General features: G+C 45.3%; 1 protein-coding gene across 1 annotated transcript in view; it reads right to left on the bottom strand.

Moving 5' to 3' along the window:
• ULK2 (unc-51 like autophagy activating kinase 2) overlaps window positions 1-22,124 on the bottom strand; it is a 101,723-nt gene that overhangs the window by 68,124 nt on the left and 11,475 nt on the right. Inside the window, exon 3 of the mRNA XM_066575114.1 lies at window positions 10,055-10,096. Within this exon, the coding sequence (XP_066431211.1) occupies window positions 10,055-10,096 (42 nt within the window). The remainder of the gene's footprint in view (window positions 1-10,054; window positions 10,097-22,124) is intronic.

Raw genomic sequence — 22,124 nt, 5'->3', positions numbered from 1 at the left:
TGTAAGCATGTATGCCACGTGTGTGGCTGCCACGCGAATATGTGCTGCATTAAGTGTGGGCTGGATGAAGTGTGATGCAGTTTGACCATGGCAGTTCGACAGGGTAGGAGACAAGTAGGCTACAAACTCTTCCTTAATGCTTTACACCTCTAAGCTGTCGCTAATGCTGTCACCTCTGTTCTCATCCTTACTCTCAGTTTTAGAAATTCTTTCAAGTGCCAACCTCCAGGGCACTCTATTCAAATTAGCCTCTCTCTCCTGTCCTCACCTATGCACAGCTCGCATGCACTCTTTACCTTCCTACTTAGCCGCAAACCCCCTAATGCAACTAACATACATAATAGTCGCCCTCATAAATCTCCTAACCATCTGCTCACCCTTGCTATCTTGCTGCTACTAGCAGCTGGGGATATCTCTCCCAATCCTGGCCCACCCTCCACTGCTCCTAACGATCACCCCCTACCCGACTCACTAATAAAATCCCCAAGCCCAACTGCTAGCCTATGCATACCCTCCCCTGACTCATTTAAATGTGTGCTCTGGAACTGCCAGTCAGCATGTAATAAACTCCCCACCATCCACGACTTGTTTACTGCTAAATCTTTAAATCTGCTCACTCTCACAGAAACGTGGATACAGCAGTCTGACACGGCCTCCCCTGCTGCACGGTCTTACAATGGCCTGCAGTTGTCCCATACCCCAAGACCGGATGGCAGGCGTGGTGGAGGAGTAAGTGCTCTTCTCTCCCCGAAATGCACCTACCAGGTCATCCCCCGTGTACCCTCACTCACTTTTCCATCATTTGAGGTACATACGCTACAGATTTTCCGCCCGCTGCCCAGTAGCAGTTATCTACTGCCCCTCAGGTGCTCCTCACCTCTTTTTGGACCACTTTGCTGCCTGGCTCCCCCACTTCCTATCCTGCGAAATTCCAACACTCATCTTAGGTGATTTTAACACCCCCACTAATGGCCCTATCTCCCCATCTGCCTCTCAGCTTCTTTCACTCACCTCCTCCCTTGGTCTCTCCCAACTCACAGCCTCTCCCACTCGCAGGGATGGAAACACTCTTGATCTGGTCTTCCTACGTCTCTGCTCTGCTTCCAACTTCACTAACTCCCCTCTCACGCTCTTGGATCATAACCTCCTCTCTTTCTCTGTCACGCTCCCTAACAACTCTCCAGACCCACCTACCTACAGAAACCTTAAAGCCATTTACACCCAGGACTTTGCTGAATCCCTACAGTCCTCTCTGTCCCCCATCTCTCTCTTCTCCTGCCCCAATCTGGCTGTCGCTCACTACAACACTGCTCTCAAACATGCCCTGGATGAAACGGCGCGCCCATGACCCAAGCCATCCGAAGTAGAACGTGGCAACCCTGGCTCACGCCTAAAAAGGCGCTTCATCCGGCGGTGCTCTAGAAGTGCTGAACGGTTGTAGAGGAAGTCGCAAACGTCCGCGGACTTTTTCCACTACAAATTCATGCTCAGAATCTACAACTTCGCCCTCCACCATGCCAAACAAGTCTATTTCACCTCTCCTCTACTCACTATCGCACAACCCTAAACGACTGATACTTTTCACTCCCTTCTCAGCCCTAAACCGCAGCCCCGTGACAGATCTCTGTGCTCTAGAGTTGGCTGCCTACTTCAAAAAGAAAAGTGATGGTCAGGAAATAACTTACCAATCCCAGACTAGCCCTGACCCTAGTCTTGTCAGCACTGCATCTAGCTCCTGCTTACTGTCTGTACTCAGACCAACGACAGAGGAAGAAGTCTCCAAATTGCTCTTCTCTGCTCACCCCACCACCTGCGCTAGTGACCCTCTCCCATCACACCTCCTCCGATCCCTCTCCCCAGTGGTCATCTCCCATCTCACCACTATATTCAACCTCTCTGACCTCTGGCATCTTTACCTCTCCTTTCAAACACACCATCATATCCCCACTGCTAAAGAAGCAGACTCTTGACGAGACTGATGCTGCCAACTACCGACCCATCTCTAATCTCCCTTTCATCTCCAAACTACTAGAACGCCTAGTTTACTCCCGCCTTGTAAGCTGAGAACGCTCTCCTCGACCCCCTACAGTCTGGCTTCCGACCCCAACACGCAACAGAAAATGCCCTTACAAGGGTATCCAATGACCTACTGACAGCCAAATCAAGGGGCGATTACTCCCCACTGATCCTCCTCGACCTCTCCGCAGCATTTGACACTGTTGACCACAAACTCCTCCACAGTATGCTTCACTCTATCAGCCTAAAGGACACTGCTCTCTCTTGGTTCTCCTCCTACCTCTCTGACCGCTCTTACAGCATCTTCTTTGCTCGCTCTACGTCTCCTCTTCCCCTTGCTGTTGGGGTCCCCTAGGGCTCAGTCCTCGGCCCCCTCCTTTTCTCTATCTACACAGCCCCTATTTGGCCTCCAATACCACCTGTATGCTGATGACACCCAGCTATACACCTCTTCCCGTGACATCTCTGCACCTTTCCTCCAAAACATCACAGACTGTCTATCATCTGTACCTAGAACTAAACCTCTCTAAAACTGACCTGCTGGTATTTCCACCCTCCACTAACCGACCTCATCCTGACATCTCCATCTGAGTGTGTGGCGCCACCACAACTTCCAGACAGCATGCCCGCTGCGTTGGGGTCATATTCGACTCTGATCTATCATTTACCCCCTACATCCAATCTCTTGCCCGAACATGTCAGCTGCACCTCAAGAACATTGCAACAATACGCTCTTTTCTCACTGTAGACACGCTAAAAACGCTTATTGTTGCCCTCATCCACTCATGGCTCAATTATTGCAACTCATTGCTAACCGGCCATCCCTGCACCAGACTCTACCCTCTCCAATCCATCCTGAATGCGGCAGCCAGGCTACTCTTCCTGTCTAGCCGCTACTCGGACGGCTCTGCGCCGGTCACTGCACTGGCTGCCCGTTAAATACAGAATTCAATTTAAACTCGCTACCTTCATCCACAAAGCCCTCCACCGTGCAGCGCCCCCCTATATTGCCTCCCTTATCTCAATCCATCACCCAGCCCGGGTTCTCTGCTCTGCTAACGAAACTAGACCGTGCACCTCTTTAATTCGAACTTCATTCCCGTCTCCAAGGCTTCTCCAGAGCAGCACCGGTCCTCTGGAACGCACTACCCGGGCAATCCAGGACTCGCAGAACTTCAGGCATGCTCTAAAAACGTACCTCTTCAGGGAGGCATACCGCATTCCCTAAACAAACTCTTCTGTACGCCGCCTGATAACATGCTCCCTGACCTATTGACTGCAATCCCTGCTAGCCATCATAAACCGCTCCTGCAGTCATACCGATTCTGCCGTCACATGGCTAAATGTCTGACCATTGTCTGTGTATAGCATCCCTCACTCTCCACCTCTCCACACCGTGCACATCTCCAGCCCCTTTACCTTCTGTATCACCCCATTACTTGTAGTATGTAAGTTCGTTGGAGGAGGACCCTCACCCCTACTGTTTCCATCAACTGATATATATGTAACCCTGGTTCTGTAATTTTTGTAGTGTGTGTGTGTGTGTGTGTGTGTGTGGAGATAATAGGCTGAACTAGATGGACATATAATTTTTTTCTGCCCAACATACTATGTCACAGACAGTTTGGATCTGTGGTATGTGCATTCCCCTGGAAAAACCAGCCAATCAGAACGAACATTTCACTGGTAGAACACCTGTATTACCGTATGACTGGTTGTCAAGAAGCACCCCTCTACAGTATAAGGCGGTACTACATATTCTGTACTGCCCTTTTCCTGTGCAAGGATGAGCTGCTCCTTTGGATATTATATAATGTTGTTTCTATTCTATTTTCTGGTACAAGTGTATAATGTACAGTATTCTGAAGCAGCTCCTTTCTTCTACCTAGAAAGTGGAGAGGGGCTGCTTCAAACGAGAATTGTGAGATTCTCAGCCCGTGTAAAAAAAAAAAAAAAAAAAAAAAAAGGGGCCATTAGAAGACAGCCATCAAAATAAACTACTTGCTAATGTACTTTATGTGCCAGATCTGTAGCACTTTGCTACTTCAGGAGACAATAAACATTGTTTATTCCTGGTATCCAAGGGAGATGTCCATAGGTGAAAGGTGGAGAAAACACACACAGATTCCTCATTGCTCTCCCAACTCCCTGCTGATGTGTACAGCTTGACAGTGTGACCTATAAGCCAAGCAGGATGTGAATATCTACGTTAGGAGAGTACGGTCCTCGGCATAAAACAATTTTTAATAATGTGGATAGCGGTGTCTTTAGTATTCTCCTGGCACAGGGTTATGCAGCAGTACCAGTCTTGTCAAGCACACTGCAGCAGCGCCACGTCAGGTCCTTACAATATAGAACACTTCAGACGACGGTATTGGCTGCTGCAAGGATTATAATATCAGTTATAATCTCCGATTTTCGGGTGATGCATTTTAAGATTAGAAAGTCCTATTGACTCTCACATTAAAAAAACGCAGCGAAAATCGCGTGTAAAACGCAAGTGCGCAGGAGCCCTAAGTGCACAATAACCCTATTTCTTCAGGCAAGAAAGTATGATGGTGCCATGAAACCATAACACAGCAGTCAGAATGCTAAAGAGTGGTCCAGACCCGACCCCTTCACATAGGCAACCCAATTATATCCATAGAAGGACAGAATCATTAATCTGCTACGTGTTTCATCTATATTAATAACACTCAGTCTGCCACATATGGTCTCTCTGCCCAGAGTGTTATACTAAATCCTGGGGAAAAAAAAGTCCAAACTACTATGTCAACAAGTTATGGCCCTTGCAATGTGACGATGAAGTTGCTTGGTGCTTAAAAGAAAAAAAAAACAAAAACAGGGTTGTCACTAAGGTGTTAATGTCCATTAGAATGCTGCCGAAGACCTACAGCAGCTAAGTAGTTAATCTCTAAAGGACAGGTTAACATCTCTACCTACTCACTGGCCTGAAAATAGGACACTGATCCTATGAGAAGACTCATGACAAACATTCAACAATCTGGAAGCGTTCCAGACTGGAGCCGCACGCGTCCCCGCGCTCGCTTACTGAGCGTGGAGCCAGGGCTACAGTAAGTGACTGACAAGTGCACAGCTCCCATTTCAGACAGTCACATGAGATACTCCCAAGATCAGCCGGAAGCCACGGGAAGCATGGCTGAGCTCATCAGCTTGGAGAGTTACAGGGCGGGTGCCCTTCTCTGAGCAACGACACCTTAAATAAATGTGACATTAGCAGTGGCCTCAGACTACTTCTTTGCAAAAGTTTAGGTCATCAGACTAACATTTGCAAGTGCAAGCTTCTTAAAGTGTCTTAGTACATGCTCTGTCTCAAGCTTTGATGCAATCCATGTATGTCAAGGTGAAATCCAACCAGCACTGAAAGTTGGGTCATTTATGTGAGAAGAAGACTAAACAGACTTGTTACACTATTTCCACTGAAGCAAACATGTACCGTACACTGTAACTTAGCCGTTTGGTTTAGAGGACTTGTGCAAGTTACCCATTAGGAAATTCTGAAAGTCCTTGAGGACCCTAATCTATTAGCCAGTGTTGCTATAAAGAGAGTCTCTTAAATCTGGAGGACACAGCATATCCATGTATTACAAGGACAGAGGAATTCTGCACTGGTTGCAAGGTTCACCCACAAATTACAGATTAAGTGTGAAGATCCTAGTGGCAGGACCACCTGTGATCAGATTATGGTTGGAGAACCCTTCTAACTAAACAGATTCCCAAAGCACAGAACCCCTTTAGGGCTCATTGACATGGGCGTGAGAATTGTGCAGAAGATAGCCATGCAAAAGCAAAAATAAGAACGCAGCAAAGTCGTGCGGGGGGGGGAAATCGTATGAATGGATGATTTTCCGCAATGAAGTCTCGAGCCTCATTAGCTCGGGAGTGGCGTGTTACTGAAAAAATGCGTTGCTGAGAGAGAGAAGAAAACCTTCAATTTACTACATACACCCACGTGACATTTTTTATCATGGTTTCACAAACTCCCTCTCCCTACCAATCCCATTGTTTAGCAGTGTTGGCTAAACAATGGCAATGTTTAGCTAATATTGATAATCTCCTGCATTTTGCACACCAAAGCTAAGTGAAGACCCATATTTTTACGCAGCAGGGAACTTCAGTTGCTGAAAGTTGGAGGAGTTCACATGTTGCTAAATTTGCAGATTTTGGTGCAGAATCGCAGCAGATGTCACCATTTCAGTTGAATTCAAATTGATCAGGAGAAATCTGAAATCTGCACCAAACTCCACAGCAAATCAGCAATATGTGAATGTACCCTTAAAGAGGATCTGCATCCCAAATTTATAGTTGGTCATGCATTAATCCATTAGAAGTTAGAACAGTAGCCAAAAGGTTGACAACCATGTTTCCTTAACTTAGTAAATTGGCAGACATTTGTTTTTGCAAAAGTGACAACAGGAGCGCATTCTATTTGGTTGAACATGCCGACAAGTTTCAATCAGTTTCTGAGCAGTAACCAATACGATGTACTTCCTGCTTCCTTTGTAGAAAGTGGCCACCAAACATATCTACAATACCAGGCTAACAAGAGCGGGGTTGGATTCTGTATGCGGTGGCCTGCAGCAATTCTGGCTCTGAGCCCGGCCAGTGACCCTGCGTACAGTATCTGTATTGCATAGGACGGTGGAGACAGCATGTGCAGTACAGCTCTTTTGTTTGCATTTCCCGCACATTCGCTTAGCGATGACGCGGGTACTCGCAGCCCATGTAATTGCATACGGCTGCGGGTATAACTGCGACCATCGAGCACGATGAGCTCTATGGTAGCAGATTCTGCAGTAAAAAAAGAGCATGCTGCAATTTTTCTTCCACTTGCAGAATACACAATTCGTACCTGCAAGTGTGAAGGAAAAGTTGAAAATACAGGTCTTTCAATGGCCGCATATTACCACGGATTATCCATGCAGAATCCGTAATTCAAATCCGGTTGTGTGAGACTGGCCCTAGGCTAGGTTCACATCTGATTCTATTATAGTCAAAAGGGCCTATCTGGTGCCACTTGTTTCAGTCACTGGAAATTCATTTTCTTCCATTTTTGTGCTCGCTCACGTTAAAGCAGGAAAATGAAACGCTAAACCAAAGCTAGCTAAGACCCCCTTGTCCATGGCCAAGGCGGAATATCGCTAGCAATACTTCGCCGTGGGGAGGAGGGGGGGAGAGCTGACAGGTCTCAGAGATGAGCCTATGTAATAGATATGCTCATCGCAGAGCTTTACGGCAATCACAGCATGCCGTGAGCCGAGAATCGCTACGAGTCTCGGCTTGTGGATGTCAGTGCTGCGCTTTCCATAGTAATCCTATGGAAAGCTTTACAGAGCGTGATCCGTGGGCGATTGATCACCCGCGGATCATTGCCCGTGGACAGGCATCCTTAACCAGAAAAAAAAACAAAAAAAAAAAAAACAACTTAATATTGTTTTTTTAATGTGGCACAGAATTTTAATTTCATTGGAGTAAAATGTGACAAACTTATTAAGAACTGCACACCTCTGGGCCTTCCTGCTACGAGCACATATATATCGGCATTACAATTTGTGCCAATTTCTGGCCTATCTGTGAGACTGGTTGGGATACCACCCCCTCTTCGCTAACACTCCATTTGTCTAACGGATCCTTAGGCCTGGTTCATACAAGTGTATGCGGGATTTGGTCACGAAAATATGCTGCGTACTTGCACAACTGGAAATTGCATTTATCTGCATATTTCAGCCATCCCCACAGGATTTTGTACACTTAAAATATGGTGCGTATTTACGCGTACTATAAAAAAAAAATATACATATACTGTAGATAGAAGAGCTCATTTATTTGCTGTGCAAATACAAAGGTTTCATGCGTATGTGCATTGGCCCATTCACTTTAATGGCCTATTTCTAAGTGTAATACGCACCAAAATGGGACATGCTACATCTAATATATAAAAGCCTATAGACTTTTTCTTGTCCCGCACGTTCACCCCTTTGTGTGACCTTTGGTGGAAGATTTTGGTGTCATTAGATTTGTGACATCCTCACCACCGCCGTACAATCATAAAATTTGAGTTGGATACATTGAGTGACTGTCAGAGAAGGTCAAAGTTCCTATGTTAAGTCTAGCGGCGCTGTTGTGCTCCAGCCAAGGAGTCAAGCTTTACTAAGCCACACTCAAATCAAACGCTTACCAGTTTGACTGTTTCCATGTCCCTAAAACATGGAAGACCAAGCCGTGGACGAGCAATTCTGCCAGTGTCTACGAAAGTAAGCCAGTGGGGCAACAAGCAAAGAGACATCGACATTGAGTATTTAGTGTATTGGAAATAGCCGATATCGTTGCATTATAACCATTATTCCTAATTCCACTGAGTATTTTTTTTTTCTGGGTGAGATATCCATTTCTCCATCTCAGTTGCTGTCCTGCGATGGGCTTCCTACTACTGGTACTTTACTAATATATGGCCAATTTAAGCCTGGGTTCCCATACAGCGGAATCTTCCGCTGCAGCCGGCGCTCCCATAGAGCGCGGCCGCAGCGGAGGGAGAAAAAGAATGAGCATGCTGCGGCCGGCTAATCCGCGCCGCAGTGCCGTCCCGTGTGGACGAGATTTCTGAGGAATCTCGTCCACATGGCTGGCTAACAGCGGGATTAGCGGCCGCAGGCGGACTTGCCGCGGCGTAATTCCGGACGGAATTTCCACGGCAAATTCGCCTCGTGTGAACCCAGCCTTTAGCTTTGACTGACTTGTAAAGAAATCATAAGACAAGCGACCTGTCAGCTGTTGCTGTATATAAAATGTGTCTTTCCATTTATCAGCACAGGATTGACACAACTCTCACCTTAGACTTCATGTAAACCTTCCCTTGCACTATGCAAACAATTACACGAGTCTGTCAAGGCCAGAATCACATGCTATTGCAAGGACAGGTTAAAGAAGGGCAATAAGCAGAACAGATTTTCCTCCATTGCTGTTGATGAATGAAGCTCTGCTGTTTATATCCAGATCTGATTGTGGGTTCCGCGATTACCAGGGATTATGTACGAGTCCTAAAGTTATGTAACGAAGATTTATATATAGAGCTGCAGAACACGACAGCTAATGCACCTAATGGCCTTCTACTGTCTGAATCCGACATTCTTTTCCTGAAAACAGATCAGTGTGTTCGAGGATGCATCTGCTGAGGGCTCCAGGGAATATTAAAGAACAATCAATCACGGAAGGAACAAGACTCCTCCACTGAGAGGAATGCTAGTGTCATGTACAGAAAGTCTCAAGGGGGAAAAAAGGAGACCCACAGGGAAATTCAGTCAGCTCTAAACCTCTATGTACACGTGACCCTTAAAGAGTGTTGGCTACTATATAGGAAAATACTAAAAAGGGCAAACTGAACAGATTCTACTAAAATACTTTCAAACTGCAGACTCTAAATACCATAACTGATACTGAAGGCCTGCAGTCCGCCCTCCCCCACACAGACAGCACCGTCCCCCTCCACCACACAGCCTGTGGTCTGCTATGGGCCTAATATATTACGCTACTCATTTTACCCTGGAACCTTTATGGAATTAAACAACCAATGAGTAGCTCGTTCCAACACATGCTTATCAGAGATACATTCTAACATTGATTCGAAGAAGCCCTACAGTTCCTCATAGAGGCCTCACAGGGATCAGTACAGCTGGACCATAGTATATTCACAATTGCCACATCCACTAAACTTGTGGGTTTAGCTCACATAATGTGCCTTTTAGCTCACATAATTCAATTTTGCACTAGTGCTAATCTGTGATGGCAGCTTGACTACAATGCATACAGGGAGGTAGTAAGCAAGCCACCCCTCATCATTGGTTACTGCTCTAACCTCCATCATGCTTTACACTGCATTTTTTTTCCCTAGAAAACCAAAAACTCATAAGGAAGTAAGAGCAGGAGGCTCAACTGGTCTCTTTAAGAGAGGAAACTAGAGATCTGCTATTGTTTGGCAATTCCTTGCAAACATTCGTATCAATACAAACATATCCCTTACCTGGACATCATAAAGAGCCACAATGTTTTCATGCTGCAGCTCCTAGAGGGGGAAAAAGAAAGAGAACAATTATATTACAATAGAAAACTAATTACAATTTTTGATTTGACACCAAATTGACAAAATTGTATAACCCTTCTTGCCAAATTCTGCTCATGGAAACATGCTAACTGAAGAATTAGGCAAGAGCCTGTTCACACTTTAGCAACAGAGGCGTATTACACCCGCTGCACATGTGTACTCTGGATGGCATGCATAAAAGGAAGTCACATTGCTCTGCCGAATTTATTTTACAAAAAGTGGATACAAATGGGGCATGAAGGACCCCACAACTTAAAATGGGTGTGTTGGGGTGCCTTCCTTTTGGCAAAGAACTGATCACTTGCCATCACATGAGATGAACACGGATGGCAGTGTCAGTGTCGTAGATAGGGAGGGCTTGACAGACTGAGCATGTGTGTGGGCACCAGCAACAAGAGTTACATGCTTTGTCACAACTTGATAACCTATGCCCACGTGTCCTATGAAGTGGGGGGTGTCTATCATCATAACCCCTTTCATATCAATACTTTTGTAAGAATGTGATGTAAAAGTAACAAGCTTAACCCCTTGAGTGGCGGGTTTCCTACCACCCTGTCGTGCCCACCAGGGCAGGTTTTTTAAAATGGTCTAATCATTGAATTTCAACAAATTTTGCAGTTGCGTGTCAAGAGCCATTACCTTTTCATTTTTCCATTGACATGGCCATATAAGGGCTTGTTTTTTGCGGGACAAGTTGTAATTTTTTTAAACAGGGGGGAGGAAAAAAAGAAATGGGGAAAAAAGAAAAAAAGGGGCCGTGTCATTAAGGGGTTAAATAACGTATTAACTTCCTTCTCTGGGTCATTACGACGCATGGATACCACATGTGTGATTGTAAAAAAGCAAAAATACAAAGTAAAGGGAGACAAGTGTTTTTATAATTTTTTTAATAATTTTTCCTCTTTAATTTTTTTGTCCCTTTAGGGGACTTCCACAGGGACCCATCAGGACCCCCTGATCACATTCCGGGGGTCCGATGGTGACAGCCCTTTACATGCTGCAGTGACAGCCCTTTACATGCTGCAGTCACATAGAATGCCGCATGTAAAGGGTTAACAGCAGAGATCGGAGGTTTTCTCTGATCTTTGCTGTAAGATCTGGTACCTAGCTGTCCTCTCACAGCCAAGCACCAAGCTCTCCCTGCCACAGAGACCATCGGCTTGCTTCTGACAAGCCGATGGTCTCTATGGCAACCTGTAAACAAAGCAGGAGATAGCCGGCAGATCGGCAATACCTTCTGCTGGTTTTTCAAAGCCCTTGCTTTGTTCTCTGTGGGACTGTGCAGGTAGAGCACACTGTTACAGCTTGTGGCATTGTGCTCTGCAGCTCCCATAGTGATACATAGCCCGGAAATCTTCCGGGCTATGTCGCTACGGGCAATGGAGCTTGTCCCGGAAAATTTCCGGGCGTGCCACTCAAGGGGTTAATGCAAACATTACTTTTTTTTTTTTTAATAAAAGGATTTTCAGTAACCGTTTAGAATTATTTCAAATTTTATTGAAAAAGAAAACAAAAAAAAAACAAAACAAAACACTTTCCATTCATAGAAATCTCAGGCACATTCTCATACACACCCAATCTAGGCATTCTAGTGTTTGTAGACAAATACCCATTTAGGGAACTTTCTCACAGGATTCTATAACAGCGCTGCAGATATTTAGCCCCAAATTCCACAGATTTTGGTGCAGAATTGAAAATTGCAGATTTCTGGCAGCAATTTCACAAGGCTGTTGCAGAATAACATGTTCACGCGAAAGGTCCTTGCTCTGTTATTTCCCCGCCTCATTATTCTTAAACGGCTCTGAGGCTGATTGCAGGCAGCCATAAATGCCAATTCAGACCAACGTCTGCCAATCATTAGGGTTTTAATCATATGTGATCAGGTCACAAGTTTTGGCTGCAGTTTCCTTAAAAAGTGACAAAAATTAGCAGTTTTACTGCAATTTCAGAAAATTGTAGTAAAAACTGTGACATGAACATATGTGAATAAATCTTCAGCAAAAAAAGTGCAACCAATGGGGACTGAATTTGTATTGATGTTGGTTACTGTAATTATGGTGATATATTGTATGGCAGTCTAGATTAAAGGGAACCCGTCACCTCCTTATAGCACCATATATTAAGTTATGGTCCCATTAGGGGATGAGAGAGCCAGGTGATGAATTTTTATAAATTTTTTTTTTTTAGTACTCCTCTACTCCCGTGATTCAGCGCTGTTGCCCTCCAAAGATTGTGCCCATGCACTCTTATAAGAGTCTAAGGGAGAAGCAGATTTTCTAGCACTGCGCGATCTTCAGAGGGCAACAGCGCCGGATCACGGGACCGGGCAAGCATATTAAAAACAAACTAAAACCACCACATCACCCGGCTTCCCTGTCATGTCTCCTAATAGCACCATAACTTAGTTTATAGTGTTGTGGGGGTGCGGCAGGTTCCCTTTAACCCAGCCACCAGTTTAGATCATCCACTGACAACTCGCACACTAGTAATATGTTGCCATATTGTGAACAGTCACCTTCAATCTCCAGACCAAAAAGGGAAGAGACCAGGTAATTACTAGTTTGGGGTTACTAATTTAGGACAAGTCTGTATTGACTAGGAAGATATGTATCCCCAAAGTAGGGCAATATTGCATGTTTGTATGGTGACACAGTGGGATGATACATGAAGTTATTCAGGGACAAATGAACATTTTCAGAGGAATGACTAATGGAATTATTTGAAAGTATCTGAAAAGGATAGAAAGGTCTCTAAAAGCCAGGCAACATTTTTTTTTGCTCATACACACTTCTCTCCCCAGAGAATAAATACAATTTGTACTTTGGACAGATAGACACTTGTATTGTGCCCGGCAGCCTGAACTGCTGTTAAATGATAGATTATTAATCTCTATGGTAACTGGATGTCACTAGATGCTGACAGTTTCCTTAATACATGATGATCCATTAGAACAGCTTGTGGTCAGCTCAGAGTATACAGCTTGTCAGAGCGCACAAACATACCATTTGTAGCAGAAGCTGCGGCTCACACACCTAGCTAGGTCAGTCAAATCAATCTTCTGCCATAGATTGCAACTTCCCTATTAATATGATTATATGTAGTACATATATCTCTAATGTCCTTATTTAAAAGTGATCCCCCGATTTTCAGCCCAAATTCTGTTCTGGGACTGAAGGGGTGGGGGTGGGGGGTATATTGCCTGCAGTTCTTCTCTGCTGGTTCTGGTCCCGTTTTCAGCTGTCCAGCTATTTTCTAACAACCTAATGCACACTGTGTGAATTAGTAGTCTGAAGAAGGCAGCGGTCATCTTGAAGGGCCAAAAACTGGACCTAGAAGCAGCAGGTCAAAGGGACGACAGAGAAGAACAACTACAGGTAATATACCCTCCAACCCCTATAGTCCCGGGAAAGTTTTCCCCCCAAACCGGAGTGTTGCATCATCAAGTGGTATCGGGTTAAAAGTGTCAGAACATGAAAAAAAAAAAACAGAGAAATTCTTTTACAACGAGGATGATAATACAAGGTTAATATTATTGAACTAGGACCAGAAAAAAATACATGGATATGTGCCTCCATGACATATGTTACATATGTTCCTATATGATCAGACATAGATTTGCAAACCTGTCATTTGCTTTAGAGCGTATGCACATGGCCATACTATAGCTCCTTTCTGCACGAAGCAATAATACAGCAATGTTTTTAGGAGAAACATCTTTGTACATACTGCAGCTGACATGTGAACAGCTCTTGTGTGCTTATGCTGATACATAGAACACTGTTTTTAGCCCTCCTACGAGGGCTCGTATTTAAGCAAGGCTCACATGAATGGGTCGAATTCCGCAGCGGAAGACCTGAAATCATTTGCAGAAAGTAACTACGAATTATCGGGAGTTCAGGATCCGGGATAGTACTGGGTCGGACATTAAGTATATAGGTAAACTCCATCGGCTCTTTAGCACCCATGATTTCTGGGGCATGGAACTGAGAAATAGAATTTGAAGGCAGAATATGCACTTTTTTTTAAAATCAACAGAATGCAAAAGCCTACAGATCGTATCAACACCCCTTCATTCAGGTCACAGCACCAAGACATTAACTAATGCAATCTTCTGACATGGCGTCAGACGATATCACAGCTGAGAAAGTCGCTGAAACTTTGTGTCAAGACAACCCCATATTTCTTCTAACGACACTTTACGTGGTTTGTGAACGAGTTTTATGTCCACATGTGTTTCGATGCATAACGATTATACCCTAACTTATGACCCATTGTACAACTCTTTATATGCACTGAACAATCAGCTGTCAACAAGCCAAGATTCTTCATATCCCAGACATGGAAGGCTGTGAATCCTGAAAATACACTGAGTCATGGCCACAAAGGAGGGATGAGAGAAGCTTGCACAACTTCATTGCTGCATTCTGGAAGACTTGAAGAATGGCTTCAACGTTGTCAGTAAAAAATAGTCAGTAGATGGCAAGAATTACACATCAGACAGCATAAGACTGTGGATGAGTAATGGGATTCTTACAGTTACTGTATACACAGTATATATACACACACCTTGATACTGCGTAGATGACGTCACACAATAAAGAACACCCAATTATTGTTTCTCGAAGGGGGGGGGGGGCTGCAGCAACTGACTGATGCTTACTAAAGACATCTTGGATCTAGTCTTAAGCAGCTGAGTGGACTAGTTAGATCAGTAGGTGGAGATCAGTGTATACCAGACGACTCTGGTGCCACAACAGGACAGCCAAAAGCCATCCTGCCCACCTTGTGCCCCCTGACAGCAGATGTTGGGAGTCTACCTGGCAGCCCAAAACGTTGGTGACATCTGCAAGCTAAAATCTAATGTCTTTAATAATAATAATCTTTATTTGTATAGCGCCAACATATTCCGCAGCGCTTACATAGACAGGGGGGAATACAGAAAGACAAAATACAAACATTACAGAACCACGGTTACATATAGTAATCAGTTGATGGAAACAATAGGGGTGAGGGTCCTGCTCCAACGAGCTTACATACTACAAGTAATGGGGTGATACAGAGGGTAAAGGGGCTGGAGATGTGCACAGTATGGCGAGGTGGAGAGTGAGCGATGCTATACACATAGACAATGGTCAGACATTTAGCCGTGTGACGGCAGAAACGGTGTGACTGCAGGAGCGGTTTATGATGGCTAGCAGGGATTGCAGTCAGTAGGTCAGGGAGCATGTTATCAGGCGGAGTACAGAGAGGTTTATTTAGGGAATGCGGTATGCCTCCCTGAAAAGGTGCGTTTTTAGAGCACGCCTGAAGTTCTGCGAGTCCTGGATTGCTCGGGTAGCCTTTGGTAGTGCGTTCCAGAGGACCGGTGCTGCTCTGGAGAAGTCTTGGAGGCGGGAATGAGAAGTTCGAATTAAAGGGGCGCTCAGTCTGGTTTCATTAGCAGAGCGGAGAGCCCGGGCTGGTTGATGGATTGAGATGAGGGAGGCGATATAGGGTGGCGCTGTACTGTGGAGGGCTTTGTGGATGAAGGTAGCGAGTTTGAATTGAATTCTGTATTTAACGGGCAGCCAGTGCAGTGACCGGCACAGGACAGAGGCGTCCGAGTAGCGGCTGGACAGGAAGATGAGCCTGGCTGCCGCATTCAGGATGGACTGGAGAGGGTAGAGTCTGGTGCAGGGGAGGCCGATCAGCAACGAGTTGCAATAATCGAGCCGGGAGTGGATGAGGGCGACAATAAGCGTTTTTAACGTCTCCACAGTGAGAAAAGAGCGGATTCTTGCGATGTTCTTGAGGTGCAGCTGACATGTTCGGGACAGAGATTGGATGTAGGGGGCAAAAGAGAGATCAGAGTCAAATATGACCCCAAGGCAGCGGGCGTGTTGTCTAGGAGTTATGGTGGCGCCACACACTGAGATGGAGATGTCAGGATGAGGTCGGTTAGTGGAGGGTGGAAATACCAGTAAGTCAGTTTTAGAGAGGTTTAGTTTTAGGTAGAGAGAGGACATGGTGTTAGAGACAGCAGACAGACAGTTAGTGATGTTTTGGAGGAAGGGTGCAGAGATGTCACGGGCAGAGGTGTATAGCTGGGTGTCATCAGCATACAGGTGGTATTTGAGGCCAAAACTCCTGATGGTTAGTCCAATAGGGGCTGTGTAGATAGAGAAGAGAAGGGGGCCAAGGACCGAGCCCTGGGGGACCCCAACAGCAAGGGGAAGAGGAGGGGAGGTAGAGCCAGCAAAGGAGACACTGAAAGAGCGGTCAGATAGGTAAGAGGAGAACCAGGAGAGGGCAGTGTCCTTTAGGCCAATGGAGCGTAGCATACTGAGGAGGATTTTGTGGTCAACAGTGTCAAACGCTGCAGAAAGGTCGAGGAGGATCAGTAGGGAGTAATCGCCCCTCGATTTGGCTGTCAGTAGGTCATTGGATACCCTAGTAAGGGCAGTTTCTGTCGAGTGTTGAGGTCGGAAGCCAGACTGTAGGGGGTCTAGGAGAGAGTTCTCTGATAAATAGCTTACAAGGCGGGAGTAAACTAGGCGTTCTAGTAGTTTGGAGATGAAGGGGAGGTTTGAGATGGGTCTGTAGTTGGCAGCATCAGTCGCGTCCAGAGTCGGTTTCTTTAGCAGTGGGGATATGATGGCGTGTTTGAAAGAAGAGGGAAAGATGCCAGAGGTCAGAGAGAGGTAGGTTGAATATAGTGGTGAGATGGGAGATGACCACTGGGGAGAAGGAACGGAGGAGGTGTGAGGGGAGAGGGTCGCTAGCGCAGGTGGTGGGGCGAGCAGAGAAGAGCAATTTGGAGACTTCTTCCTCTGTCGCTGGTCTGAGTACAGACAGTGAGCAGGAGCTAGATGCAGTGCTGACAGGACTAGGGTCTTTGGCTAACTTTAGGGTACACAGCGTTCTACTAGTTACAGCAAACATTTGTTTTCTAGTGAAAACAAATCCATCCTACTATATCTGCGGACGAAGGTTGTGGACACTGTAGGCATTTTTTGGAGGCTGCATTTGGCTATCCATGCTTGAGTTTTTAGACTTGCATGGATATGCCAATATTCAAGAAAGGGCAAAGGCAAGCAATGAAAAAGTGATCATGTGGCAGGGTAAAATGAAAAATATAGCAGTTTAATAAAAGTTCTTAACAGCCCTAAGTTCCTTTTCATTGTCAACTTCTGTTCAGAAGTTTTAGCAGTTTACTGGCTTTCAAAAGCTGTAACCTGAAATTTAGTGAAATCCCTTACTGCATAGGCTTCCATTTTACTATGACTTTTTGGGCATCTGCAAAGATAATCATGCTCTTGGACTTCATGGACGGCCTACTGATGTCAATTGTCATAGCACCCCGCTTCCTTTCCCCTTCAGTTAACATGAAAAGTAGCTGTCCACTTCCCCACTTCCTCCCTCCTCCAGCAATTACCACTGAATGTAGGGGACCCCTGTACAATAAGCTTAAGGCCCCCTGTCCACAGGGGAGGCGGAATATCGATAGCAATATTCTGCCGCCGGGGAGAGAACTGACAGTTCTTTGTGGTGAGCCTATCTGGCAGAAAGGGCTCACCGCGGAGAATCGCGGGAAATCGCAGCATACTGCTATTTGAGTCCTGTGAGTGGAGAATCGCTATGATTCTCCTCTCGTGGACAGGGGGTTGCACTTACCATAGCAACGCTATGGAGAGCATGCACTGCGTTACTCACGACCGGATTATCGCCACAAGTAACCCAATGCAAGCTCATCCGTGGAGAGGAGCCCTAAAGCTTTCTGCACGCTTGGCGGTAATTCGGTGGCGGGATTTCCTGCCGAATTGCCGCCAGTGCCCACTGCTATAGGATTGTATCAGATAATGCAATCAGCCACGATTTGACCGCGTGAAAACTCGTGCAGTAAACAAATCGCGGCATGTCCCATTTCTGTGCGAACCTCGCAGTGGCCCGCAAAGGAACGTCACGGCTGATGCACAGGCTCTGCGCATAGCCGGCACATAGAGAGGGGGAGAAGGCGGAGCAGGTCAGCTGCGGTGGTCACTACAGGGGCACCGCTCGCATCCCGCTGCGAGAATTCTCGCAGCGGGATCCGAAACGGCCGTCTGCAGGTAGCCTATCAGGGACTTTTGTACATGTATGGGCTAGTTAAAACAAAAACAAACAAACCACTAGCAGCCTATTCCAAATAAACACAAGCAAATGATATAAATAAAACGTTATGCGGAAGTCAGACTGCATCTTTCCGATTGCTTATATAAATCAGGGGTGTCAAACTCATTTTCACCGAGGGCCACATCAGCCTTATAGTTACCATCAAAGGGCCGATTGTAATTGTATAAGCTCGTTCACATGAGCTTATTTGTGCAGCGTATTGAGAGCGCGCAATTATTGTGCATGTAATACTCTGTGCATAGAACCCACTGATTTCAATGGATTCGTTCACATGAGCGTATTTTTTCACGTAATGTGCAATCGTGTTTAAATAGGCTGTTTAAGAAAACCTGCGTATTCACAGACCATTTCAATGAGCCTGTCTGCATTGTTTTTGGGTGTGCAAACATGCAGTGCATTGTATTGGCCAACATAACACACTAGAGTGGCCAAAAAACTAGGGCGTAAGCAATTTTTTGTTGAACAGATATGCAGTGTATTTACACGACCGAAATGCGCTTACGCCTGTGTGAATGAGCACTGGCAGTGACCCCGATAGTTGCCCCAGTAGCACTAATGACCCTCATAGTGGTCCCAAGGATGCTGCCCAGCCATAGCCCAATAGCAAACCCCTATTGGCCTCTGGCCAGGCAGTATGCCTACAGGTTTCATACTCACTCAGCCAGCAGCTCAAGTCCGGCGGCAGCTGCTGCCATGTCTGCGACCGCTAACATCTCACTTCAGCACAGACGCTGGTAGGGAGAGGTCAGAGGTTACAGACTCTTCACTTTGCCGCCGGTGGTCAGACTCAGCCGTAGCCGGTCCGGAGCTACACGTTGGATGAGTTTATTTCCTGTTATTTTGATGCACGGCTGGCGGGCCATATAAAATGCGGCAGCGCGCCTCTTTTTTCGACATGTGTGATCTAAATGATAATGTAAAACCCAAGTGATGACATGTATATGAAAATTGCTTTTCATATTTCCAGGTGAGAAATCCTTTTTTGAATGAGGTTTGTAAATTGGAGCACAAATCAAACACTTCAGTATAAAGAAATGCACCCATTGGGTTTCCTGAATATGTAGTATATTATCTTCAGGAGACAAATTACAAATTTGTGTGTCAGTTATCGTGGGGTTAACCAATTATTAAAGAGATTACCTTCACAGTATTGCATGGCATCTGTTTTATCAAAGGCAGAATAATCCTCTTTGTGGCATTCATTTGCATTTTAAGCGCCCAGAGGTTTATCATTGCAATTTGGCTGCACTGGATCAAGGAGCTTGTCGAATATTAAAGTGATTACTTTGCAGCAATGATACTAAGCTATATCGTGTTTACCCGAAAATAAGACCCAGTCATATTATTTTTTTCCCCAAGAGAGGCGCTAAGTCTTATTATACTTACCTAGCAGGCTCAGTCCGAGTCCCTCCTGCTGCTCTCTGAGCTTCGACACTTCTTGCAGTCATTGGCTGCCCACAGAAGATTGGCTAATCGACCACTGCACAGCCAGTCACAGGCATTGCGTTGTGTAGGTGGGATTTACTGTGGCATTGATTGGCCAATTCATAAATCCCACCTTCATAACGCAATCAATACAGCGCACGATGAACCAATCACAGCCATCACATTGGTTCATCAAGCTCTGCAATGATTAGCTGAGGCAATCAGAGCCATCGGTTCCTGGAGGTGGGATTTATGAATCCCGTAACCAGGAATTGATCTTCTGTGGGCGGCTGAGGACTGCAAGAAGTGCGTGTGAGCTCAAAAGAGCAGCAAGAGGGACCTGGACTGAGCCTGCTAGGTAATGTATTTTATTATATAACGCAACTAGGGCTTATTTTCATGGTAGGACTTATATTTCAAGCCTCCCTGAACATTCTGAAAAATCGGGGTAGGGGGTTACGTTCAGAGTAGTAGTTATTTTCGGGAAATGGGGTAATAGCAATGGATACTACGACCTGTCCATTTATATGAACTCATATTACGCTACGTGTATTAGCCATGAATATACAGTATATTCACTGCTCTCAATACAAGACACATGGAGGACATATTTTGGGTTAATCTCAAATACACACAGCTGTTTTCAAGTAACATTTGTCTTCTGATCAAAAATTCACCGGCTGACCTAGGAGAACCTTTACCAAATCTTACAGAAACAGAATGCGTGTTTTGTTTGGATGGCCGTTGGCCTATTTACACAGATCTTATTGCTCAGATTCACCTTTGCCATCTGCTTCCAAAGTTTTGTGCAACCGATGATTCTTGCAACAGCGGCCCTTGGACTAGAGTCAACCGGGTCCCACAAAAATAAGGCTGCTGGCAAAAGAAAGCTAATCCAGCTCCATGCAGGTTACAGACTGCAATCTCTGTCCATTCTTCGAACTTCATTACCATGAAGAGCCAATCCTCTTTAGCCAATGATAAAGAATGGGATCAATGGAGGTGGGTAGTAGCAGTCTCATGTTTCTGACCAAAATATGACACATTTACCCAGCTAAAAGCTCTTTTACACTTTCATCAAATGAAAGACGTTCATCCTATGATGAAAAGATACACTTTTCCAGTTTATTTCCTATAACAATTTTTTACAGTTTTGAAGATCTCTGCTTGTTGTCATCCAATAGGGACCTTCACAATCTACTTCTAGGGGATAAAAATCAGTCGTGTTCATGTGATGGACACAGAGGTGCATAGCTCTAATAGCTGTACCTGTATTAAGTCCTGCATGCCCACCACACAACAATTCAGACTTCTATTCACTGGCCACATTGATTTGCTGCACAATCAAGCTCTAACAGATTTAAATCCCGACAACATGGCATTTCCAGGTGGATATAATATTGGCTTCCGACATTTGAGAATTCATGATACACTTACACTGTCCAATATGTTAAAGAATTTCACTGTTCTAAACACAAACCTTCACTTTTCTCCTTGGGGAGCATACAACACATCAATTATATCTCTATAGCATATCGGCAGCCATAGCATGCGGGTTTTACTATCCAGATATTGACATCTGCAATACAAGTTCCACACAAGGGTGCCCCTGCACACTGCGGCTGATCTGCTAGAACAGCGTATGAATTACCACTAGTACTGAGCAATACGTGGACTTGCTGCAAATGAGAAAATGTTGGTGCTGCCCAGCAATGATCAGTGATCTGCATGCTTTTATAGCAGATCATACGCAGTGTGTGAGGACCCTTAGACCAAGGCTATACTAAAACTTTTTGTACTTGTGAAACTTTTGTATACTGTTGGATTTTTAAAAGGGAACCTATCAACAGCATCTTACACCTTAAACTGACTTTTGCGGCTGGATGGGCATGAATTAATCACTCCTAATGCCTTCTCTTAGGGTCCTTTTAGACGGGATGAATCTCAGGCAAACTATGCCCGCCACTCTTCCCTGTGTGTCCAAGCTCCCAGGCTCCTGCACGGGAGCTAATATTGCTGGCAATCAGGGGGGCGGAGCAGTGCAGAAGATTTCTCTCCTCTTGCTCCCCTGCCAATCTCCATTGACTTAACATAGTGGCCGTTCAATACTGAACGGCTGCTATGTTAGTTCAATAAAGAGGGGCGGAGGAGCGTGAAGAGAGAAATCTCCTGCAGCCTCCCCGCTGAGAGCCAACGATACTAGCTCCCGTGCAAGTGCACAGGAGCTGGTATGTGCAGGGATTAGTGTCGGGCATAGTTTGCCCGACATTCGTCTGTCTAAAAGAGCCTTTTCTAAATGAGCCCATGAACCTCTGCAATTAGGTACCATAGTTATCCAGGGTCATATGCAGATGAGCAGAGAAGATACATGTGACTGAGAAAAGCTACGCTACTTCATGAGCTGCAAAGCTAA

This window comes from Eleutherodactylus coqui, chromosome 1 (genome assembly GCF_035609145.1).
Source record: "Eleutherodactylus coqui strain aEleCoq1 chromosome 1, aEleCoq1.hap1, whole genome shotgun sequence".
NCBI classification, from domain to species: domain Eukaryota; kingdom Metazoa; phylum Chordata; class Amphibia; order Anura; family Eleutherodactylidae; genus Eleutherodactylus; species Eleutherodactylus coqui.
The sequence above is the reverse complement of the archived record's forward strand: the minus strand, read 5'-3'. Positions and strand labels throughout refer to the sequence as shown.